General features: G+C 44.2%; 1 protein-coding gene across 1 annotated transcript; it reads right to left on the minus strand.

Moving 5' to 3' along the window:
* Positions 1-4,790: 4,790 nt before the first annotated feature.
* On the minus strand, positions 4,791-6,378 carry LOC139027569 (UPF0746 protein DDB_G0281095-like). The gene is made up of 2 exons (XM_070443003.1): positions 6,348-6,378; positions 4,791-5,551 (listed from the first exon to the last, which is right to left on the minus strand). The coding sequence occupies exons 1-2, from the start codon at positions 6,376-6,378 to the stop codon at positions 4,791-4,793; spliced, it is 792 nt and encodes a 263-aa protein (XP_070299104.1).
* Positions 6,379-10,074: the final 3,696 nt, after the last annotated feature.

Below are 10,074 nucleotides of genomic sequence, written 5' to 3' on the forward strand. Positions count from 1 at the left end.
CTGTTTCTACAGTAGAGGGGTGTGTTTAGAGGATCACTCACTGTGTGATGGTTGTTTAAGCCAGAGTTCTGTTTCTACAGTAGAGGGGTTGTTAGAGGATCACTCACTGTTGTGACGGTTGTTTAAGCCAGAGTTCTGTTTCTACAGTAGAGGGGTGTGTTAGATATTTTACTTCTTTAGTATGATGTGTTAGGGAGTGTTACGTTTTTTAGTAAATTTGTTTTAGTATACGGAGAGGGGAAGAGATAATCTGTTTTTTTATTTAGTTCTTTATCTAGATTCATTTAGAGGATCTGTTTGTGATGGTTGGTTTAAGCCAGAGTTCTGTTTCTACAGTAGAGGGGTGTGTTAGAGGATCACTCACTGTTGTGACGGTTGGTTTAAGCCAGAGTTCTGTTTCTACAGAAGGGTGTGTTTAGAGGATCACTCACTGTGTGACGGTTGGTTTAAGCCAGAGTTCTGTTCTTACAGTAGAGGGGTGTGTTTAGAGATCACTCACTGTTGTGACGGTTGGTTTAACCAGAGTTCTGTTTCTACGTAGAAGGTGTGTTTAGAGGATCACTCACGTTGTGACGGGTTGTTTAAGCCAGAGTTCTGTTTCTACAGTAGAGGGGTGTGTTTAGAGGATCACTCACTGTTGTGATGGTTGGTTTAAGCCAGAGTTCTGTTTCTACGTAGAAGGAGTGTGTTTAGAGGATCACTCACTGTTGTGACGGTTGGTTTAAGCCAGAGTTCTGTTTCTACAGTAAGGGGTGTGTTTAGAGGATCACTCACTGTTGTGACGGTTGTTTTAAGCCAGAGTTCTGTTTCTACAGTAGAGGGTGTGTTTAGAGGATCACTCACTGTTGTGATGGTTGGTTTAAGCCAGAGTTCTGTTTCTACAGTAGAGGGGTGTGTTTAGAGGATCACTCACTGTTGTGACGGTGGTTTAAGCCAGAGTTCTGTTTCTACAGTAGAAGGGGTGTGTTTAGAGGATCACTCACTGTTGTGACGGTTGGTTTAAGCCAGAGTTCTGTTTCTACAGTAGAGGGGTGTGTTTAGAGGATCACTCACTGTGTGAGGTTGGTTTAAGCAGGTTCTGTTTCTACGTGAGGGTGTGTTAGAGGATCACTCACTGTTGTGACGGTTGGTTTAAGCCAGAGTTCTGTTTCCAGTAGAGGGGTGTGTTTAAGGATCACTCACTGTTGTGAGGTTGGTTTAAGCAGAGTTCTGTTTCTACAGTAGAGGGGTGTGTTTAGAGGATCACTCACTGTTGTGACGGTTGGTTTAAGCCAGAGTTCTGTTTCTACAGTAGAAGGTGTGTTTAGAGGATCACTCACTGTTGTGACGGTTTGGTTAAGCCAGAGTTCTGTTCTACAGTAGAGGGGTGTGTTTAGAGGATCACTCACTGTTGTGACGGTTGGTTTAAGCCAGAGTTCTGTTTCTACGTAGAGGTGTGTTTAGAGGATCACTCACTGTTGTGACGGTTGGTTTAAGCCAGAGTTCTGTTTCTACAGTAGAGGGGTGTTTAAACGTCTTTATGTTTGTGTTCATACGAGGTGTTTAGAGGATCATCACTGTTGTGAGGTTGGTTAAGCAGAGTTCTGTTTCTACTGTAGAGGTGTGTTTAGAGGATCACTCACTGTTGTGACGGTTGGTTTAAGCCAGAGTTCTGTTTCTACAGTAGAGGGGTGTGTTTAGAGGATCACTCACTGTTGTGACGTTGGTTTAAGCCAGAGTTCTGTTTCTACAGTAGAGGGTGTGTTTAGAGGATCACTCACTGTTGTGAGGTTGGTTTAAGCCAGAGTTCTGTTTCTACAGTAGAGGGGTGTGTTTAGAGGATCACTCACTGTTGTGACGGTTGGTTTAAGCCAGAGTTCTGTTTCTACAGTAGAGGGTGTGTTTAGAGGATCACTCACTGTTGTGACGGTTGGTTTAAGCCAGAGTTCTGTTTCTACGTAGAGGGGTGTGTTTAGAGGATCACTCACTGTTGTGACGGTTGGTTTAAGCCAGAGTTCGTTTCTACGTAGAAGGTGTGTTTAGAGGATCACTCACTGTTGTGACGGTTGGTTTAAGCCAGAGTTCTGTTTCTACAGTAGAGGGGGTGTGTTTAGAGGATCACTCACTGTTTGTGATGGTTGGTTTAAGCAGAGTTCTGTTTCTACGTGAGGGGTGTGTTTAGAGGATCACTCACTGTTGTGAGGGTGGTTTAAGCCAGAGTTCTGTTTCTACAGTAGAGGGTGTGTTTAGAGGATCACTCACTGTTGTGACGGTTGGTTTAAGCCAGAGTTCTGTTTTCTACAGTAGAGGGGTGTGTTTAGAGGATCACTCACTGTTGTGACCGTTGGTTTAAGCCAGAGTTCTGTTTCTACAGTAGAGGGGTGTGTTTAGAGGATCACTCACTGTTGTGACGGTTGGTTTAAGCCAGAGTTCTGTTCTACAGTAGAGGGGTGTGTTTAGAGGATCACTCACTGTTGTGATGGTTGTTTAAGCCAGAGTTCTGTTTCTACAGTAGAGGGGTGTGTTTAGAGGATCACTCACTGTTGTGACGGTTGGTTTAAGCCAGAGTTCTGTTTCTACAGTAGAGGGGTGTGTTTAGAGGATCACTCACTGTTTGATGGTTGGTTTAAGCCAGAGTTCTGTTTCTACAGTAGAGGGGTGTTTAGAGGATCACTCACTGTTGTGACGGTTGGTTTAAGCCAGAGTTCTGTTTCTACGGTAGAAGGGTGTGTTTAGAGGATCACTCACTGTTGTGACGGTTGTTTAAGCCAGAGTTCTGTTCTACAGTAGAGGTGTGTTTAGAGGATCACTCACTGTTGTGGACGGTTGGTTTAAGCCAGAGTTCTGTTTCTACGTAGAAGGTGTGTTTAGAGGATCACTCACTGTTGTTGACGGTTGGTTTAAGCCAGAGTTCTGTTTCTACAGTAGAGGGTGTGTTTAGAGGATCACTCACTGTTGTGAGGTTGGTTTAAGCCAGAGTTCTGTTTCTACGTAGAAGGTGTGTTTAGAGGATCACTCACTGTTGTGACGGTTGGTTTAAGCCAGGATTTCTGTTTCTACAGTAGAGGGTGTGTTTAGAGTCACTCACTGTTGTGACGGTTGCGTTTAAGCCAGAGTTCTGTTTCTACAGTAGAGGGGTGTGTTTAGAGGATCACTCACTGGTGTGATGGTTGGTTTAAGCCAGAGTTCTGTTTCTACAGTAGAGGCGCGTGTGAGTTCATGAGTTCGTCTTTAACATGTATACCCATTCGTTTTAATATTCACACTGAATTTATGAGAGGAATTTGAATGAGTCATGTAAACACGTTGCCAATGAGTTACTAAATGAACAACTCATCATTCGGTAGTGTTGCATTTAGATGATATTATACAGTATATATGAAGGTTGTGTTACAGTAGCAACACATTAATGACTGTAAAGAAATCATGTTTTGTGCGTAATTTTAGAAAACATATTTGATGGTAGTAGGCTCCGAACCTCCTTTGTTTATTTGCTTTACATAAGCATGTTGACCTGGATCTGATATGTACGTTGATTAATATGCGTGTTAATCTGTTAATCTACCATGAGTGAGTCTGGTATTTAGGCAGATATTTGGTGACGATCATCTCAGACAACATAGCACACATAGACTACATCTCTGAGAGKTGATCAGTCAGTCTCTCACATGCCAGTACTCTGGGAGCTGTGTCCTGTTCTGTCTGGAGTCCTGTCTGGTCCTAAAACTGCTATCCAATCAGCGTATTGCCCCAGTGTTCAACCTAGAATTCCTCCTCCCATGTCTTGCCTTTAATGTGTTGCAATACATTTGATAGAAAATGGCAACCTCCAGACACAGCCATTCATTCAGGTGTTATCTGAGAGAGCCTCCAACACGTCCAACTGGAACCCTGGTGGACACTGTCTCTGTGACAGGATCTATACTGTGTTTTTTACCTGTATGCCCCCTGACAAGTTACATAAGACTGTGTGTGTGTGTGTGTGTGTGTGTGTGTGTGTGTGTGTGTGTGTGTGTGTGTGTGTGCGTGTGCCTCCATGCACGCCTGTTGGCGTGAGTGCTCATGCGTGCATAATATGTGTGTGTGTGCATGCACGTGTGTGGGTTGATTGCTACTCACTCTGTGTTTGTGCATGCGTGCTGGTGGTATTTGAGTGGATGAGTCCGAGTCTTATCCGCCTGGTTGTGTTGCGTGACTCCTGCTGTTTGATTACTCCATACCCAGAGGTTGAGGAAGATAATGAGTTTGACAGAGTGAGACGCTGCTGCCAGATGGCACTATCAGAGTGGTCTCGCACTCTGTCTCAACAACAGCTCACAGCGCGGCCATGATGACATGCTCTGCAGGCCTAGTCCTTGACCAGTGATCAGTCCACCTGGCTGGACCAGTCTAATGTGTTACAGCTCCATAGGCGAATGGAGGTCAGTGTAGAAGAAGGATGCACCACCATTAGTTTGACTGTGGTTTCCCGGAGATGTTCATGAATTGGGGCCAGGCTTTCTCCATTCCTGGTTGAGTGAAAAGAGCCACAGTATGTTTAGATAGATTAGGCTTTTGGTCTTGTTGGTCTTGTTGCCTTGATTGGTCTTATGGTCTCTTGGTCTTGTTGGCTTTGTTTGTTGTCTTGCTTTTGAATTGGGCCTTGTTGGTCTTGTTGGCCTTATTGGTCTGTTGGTCTTGTTGGTCTTCAAGGCCTTGTTGGCCTTGTTGGTCTTATTGTCTTTGTTGGCCTTGTTGGTCGTGTTGGCCTTGTTGGTCTTATTGGCCTTGTTGGCCTTGTTGGTCTTGTTGGTCTTGTGGCCTTGTTGGTCTTATTGTCTTTGTTGGCCTTGTTGGTCGTGTTGGTCTTCGTTGGTTGTATTGTTCTTGTTGGCCGTGTTGGCCTTGCTGGTCTTGTTGGTCTTATTGTCTTTGTTGGCCTTGTTTGGTCTTGTTGGCTTGTTTGCCTTCTGGTCTTGTTGGCCTTGTTGTCTTATTGTCTTTGTTGGCCTTGTTGGTCGTGTTGGTCTTGTTGGTTGATGTTCTTGTTGGCCTTGTTGCCTTGTTGGTCTTGTTGGGTTATTGTCTTTGTTGGCCTTGTTGTCTTGTTGGCCTTGTTTGCCTTCTTTGTCTTGTTGGCCTTGTTGGTCTTGTTGGTCTTGTTGGTGCTTATTGTCTTGTTGGTTCTTGTTGGCCTGTGTTGGCCTTGTTTGCCTTCTTGTCCTGTTGGTCTTTTTTGCCTTGTTGGCCTTGTGGTCTTGTTGGTCTCGTTGGCGTCGTTGGTCTTGTTGGTCTTGTTGCCTTCTTTTGTCTTTGTTGGGTCTTGTTGGTCTTGTTGCCTTGTTTGCCTTCTTTGTCTTGTTGGTCTTGTTGGCCTTGTTGGCCTTGTTGGTCTTGTTGGTCTCGTCTGGCGCTCGTGGTCTTGTTGGCCTTGTTTGCCTTTCTTTGGTCTTGTTGGTCTTGTTGGCCTTGTTTGGCCTTGTTGGCCTTGTTGGTCTTGTTTGGCGTCGTTGGTCTTTGTTGGTCTCGTTGGCGTCGTTGGATCTTGTTGTCTTGTGGTCGTTGGGTCGTTGGTCTTGTTGGTCTTGGTTGTCTTCGTTTGGTCTCCGTTGGCGTCGTTGGTGCTTGTTGTAGTGCTAACTGACTCCTAAGATGCGGCAGTCCCTCCAGGTTATTTTGCTGCTCTTCAGAGGCACTCCCTGGCCTAATCTCCTCATATAAAGTGTGAATAAATTACTGCTACTTTCCGTTGGCATTGCCTACACTGAACCTGTTGTAATGTAAACTGACAGCAATTTAATTATCGGTTAGCTGTTCCTATAGAATATCAGTGAGGGAAAAAAGGTATTGATCCCCTGCTGATTTTGTACGTTTGCCCACTGACAAGAAATTATCAGTCTATAATTTAATGGTAGGTTATTTGAACAGTGAGACAGAATAACAACAAAAGAATCCAGAAAAACGCATGTCAAAAATGTTATAAATTGATTTGCATTTTAATGAGGGAAATAAGTATTGACCCCTCTGCAAAAACATGACTTAGTACTTGGTGGAAACCCTTGTTGCAATCACAGAGGGTCAGACGTTTTTGTAGTTGGCCACCAGGTTTGCCACATCTCAGGAGGATTTTGTCCACTCCTCTTTGCAGATCTTCTCCAAGTCATTAAGGTTTCGAGGCTGATGTTTGGCAACTCGTACCTTCAGCTCCCTCCACAGATTTTCTATGGGATTATGGTCTGGAGACTGGCTAGGCCACTCCAGGACCTTAATGTGCTTCTTCTTGAGCCAATCCTTTGTTGCCTTGGCCGTGTGTTTTGGGTCATTGTCATGCTGGAATACCCATCCACGACCCATTTTCAATYCCCTGGCTGAGGGAAGGAGGTTCTCACCCAAGTTTTGACGGTACATGGCCCCATCCATCGTCCCTTTGATGCGGTGAAGTTGTCCTGTCCCCTTAGCAGAAAAACACCCCCAAAGCATAATGTTTCCACCTCCATGTTTGACGGTGAGGATGGTGTTCTTGGGGTCATAGGCAGCATTCCTCATCCTCCAAACACGGCGAGTTGAGTTGATGCCAAAGAGCTCCATTTTGGTCTCATCTGACCACAACACTTTCACCCAGTTTTCCTCTGAATCATTCAGATGTTCATTGGCAAACTTCAGACGGGCATGTATATGTGCTTTCTTGAGCAGGGGGACCTTGCGGGCGCTGCAGGATTTCAGTCCTTCACGGCGTAGTGTGTTACCAATTGTTTTCTTGGTGACTATGGTCCCAGCTGCCTTGAGATCATTGACAAGATCCTCCCATGTAGTTCTGGGCTGATTCCTCACCGTTCTCATGATCATTGCAACTCCACGAGGTGAGATCTTGCATGGAGCCCCAGGTTGAGGGAGATTGACAGTTCTTTTGTGTTTCTTCAATTTGCGAATAATCGCACCAACTGTTGTCACCTTCTCACCAAGCTGCTTGGCAATGGTCTTGTAGCCCATTCCAGCCTTGTGTAGGTATACAATCTTGTCCCTGACATCCTTGGAGAGCTCTTTGGTCTTGGCCATGGTGGAGAGTTTGGAATCTGATTGATTGATTGCTTCTGTGGACAGGTGTCTTTTATACAGGTAASAAACTGAGATTAGGAGCACTCCCTTTAAGAGTGTGCTCCTAATCTCAGCTCGTTACTTGTATGAAAGACACCTGGGAGCCAGAAATCCTTCTGATTGAGAGGGGGTCAAATACTTATTTCCCTCAATAAAATGCAAATCAATTTATAACATTTTTGACGTTTTTCTGGATATTTTTGTTGTTATTCTGTCTCTCACTGTTCAAATAAACCTACCATTAAAATTATAGACTGATAATTTCTTTGTCAGTGGGCAAACGTACAAAATCAGCAGGGGATCAAATACTTTTTTCCCTCACTGTACACACAGACATGGACGAGCCTGCTTGCACAATCACACACACACAAACACACAATCTCTTTGTGGGTTCATACATGCAGAATTACACATGCAGACACTAGTCAGGCATAAACTGTAACATATACTGTATGGAGGGAAACCTAGGGTCCGCTCTCTCTAACATCTTGTTTGTGTTGTGCGTTGGATGTTGAAGTTAAGTAAAGTTGAGAGCCAATGCCAATGCATAATTGATGCTCACATATATTATAGAACAGTCCTGTAATAACCTGAGTGAGAAGAGGACTTGCTGGTCCTCGCGTGCTGCCAAATGCTGTTCAGGGATCAACCAGGGAGGGTTTGTGTTGTGTTATATTCTCTCACCCACCCACACTCTTCCCGGCACTATCAATGGCTGAGAGACTGAGACAGCCTACAGGAAGGAMGTCAGAGACCTGGCAGAGTGGTGCSAGGACAACAACCTCTCCCTCGAKATCAGCAAGACAAAGGAGCTGATCATGGACTACAGGAAACGGAAGGGCCGAGCACGCCCCCATTCACATAGACGGGCTATTGTGGAGACGGTCAAGAGCTTCAAGTTCCTCAACATGGTCCACACACACCAATACAGTCGTGAAGAGGGTACGACCACTTCTCTTCCCCCTTAGGAGGCTGAAAAGATTTGGCTTTTGCCCTGAGATCCTCAAAAGGTTTTACAGCTACACCATTGAGAGCATCTTGACTGACTGCATCACCGCTTGGTATGGTAACTGTTTGGCATTCGGCCACAAGGCCTTACAGAGGGTAGTGCGTACAGCCCAGTACATCACTGAGGCCGAGCTCCCTGTCAACCAGGACCTCTATACCAGACGGTGTCAGAGGATGGCCCTAGAAATTGTCAAAGACTCCAGCCACCCAAGTCACAGTCTGTTCTCTCTACTACCACACTGCAAGCGGTACCGGAGCGCCAAGTCTGGGACCAAAATGCTCCTGAAAAGCTTCTACCCCAAAGCCATAAGACTGCTGAAAAGTTAATTAAACGGCTACCCGGACTTTCTACTTTTCACCCCCTACCTACATGTACATAATACTTCAATCAATCACCTAACCAAACCTGCATGTATATATTACCTCAATCAATCACACCAACTACCTCGTACCCCAGTACACTGACTCGGTACCGGTACTGCTTGTATATAGCCTGTACATAGCCTCGTTATAGTATTTTGTGTTATTTTATTGTTACTATTTTCTTTTTATCTATTTGTAAATGTTCTTACTTTTTAACTGCATTGTTGGGAAAGGGCTCGTAAGCATTTCACAGTAAAGTCTACACTTGTTGTATTCGGCGCATGTGACAAAATATTATTTGATTTGACTACTGTAGAGAATGTCAACATAGTGTTGTGCAGCAGGTTTAGAACAGAAAATAATCTCCACGCAGCCTCCCAACCACCAAACTCCCCCTCGGATCCAAAACCGGTCATTGACTGAATGAATATGGTTGCTATTTTTGATGCAACCCTTTCCATCAGCCTTCCTGCATCATTTCATGTTGATTTGATGTTATCCTCTTATATAAGGCTTATATATGGGTCATCCTATTGTCTTGAGATGTAAACAAAATTGGGACTTTAGTGACTGGTCTTATCAGGTCGCTGTTAACAGCCATTTCGTGATACCGTCCACGGTCTTACAATAGACCTAAAGTAGATCTCACTGCTTCATGAAAAATTAAATGTGCCTGTTGCCTGTGAGACGTTGTAATAATGTGAAAATATGGTTTAAAAAGCCACTTAAAGTTTGTAATTTCCTCTTTGAAATTTCAGACTTGAGTTTCCCTTATGAAAAATGTATCAACCGCTACAGAAATGACCATGAATTATTATGTGGATTAGAATTCATGGTCATTTTTGTAGCGGTTGATACGTTTCCTGCTGCTGCAGGATTATTTTCCTACTGTTTCCTACTTAATTGTATCAAATTAAGATCCCACATCTGTATGAGAGATCCCTGGGTTCATTCGGCAGGCTGCATTTCCCTGACAATAAGGGCTATTATCTGCATGAGTTTGATGAGGAGAAGCAGCCGACCCCTGTCATCCCCTACTGCAATCCCAACACAACCCTCCTTCCGTGGGAATCACCTCCACCACGCAGTAATAATCAGAGAGGCAAAGCACACCAGGCATCCATGCACACACACAAGCAAACACACACACACACACTTGCATGCGCACACACAAACACACTGATACGGCCATCCACGCATCATGTGACTCCTCCGTCACAGACATACAGAGCAGAGGAACATTGTGGATGGAGCAGAGACATGGAAGCACAGATGCTCTGTGGCCAAGAGCAGACAATAAGAAGTAATGTATTCACAGTGGTGTAAAGTACTTAAGTAAAGATACTTTAAAGTACTACTTAAGTAGTTTTTTGGGGTATCTGCATTTGACTTTACTATTTACATTTGAAGTCGGAAGTTTACATACACTTATGTTGGAGTCATTAAAACTTGTTTTTCAACCACTCCACAAAGTTCTCGTTAACAAACTATAGTTTTGGCAAGTCGGTTAGGACATCTACTTTGTGCATGACACAAGTCATTTATCCAACTATTGATTACAGACAGATAATTCCACTTATAATTCACTGTATCACAATTCCAGTGGGTCAGAAGTTTACATACACTAAGTTGCTGTGCCTTTAAACAGCT

The sequence above is a fragment of the Salvelinus sp. IW2-2015 genome, linkage group LG1 (genome assembly GCF_002910315.2).
Source record: "Salvelinus sp. IW2-2015 linkage group LG1, ASM291031v2, whole genome shotgun sequence".
NCBI classification, from domain to species: domain Eukaryota; kingdom Metazoa; phylum Chordata; class Actinopteri; order Salmoniformes; family Salmonidae; genus Salvelinus; species Salvelinus sp. IW2-2015.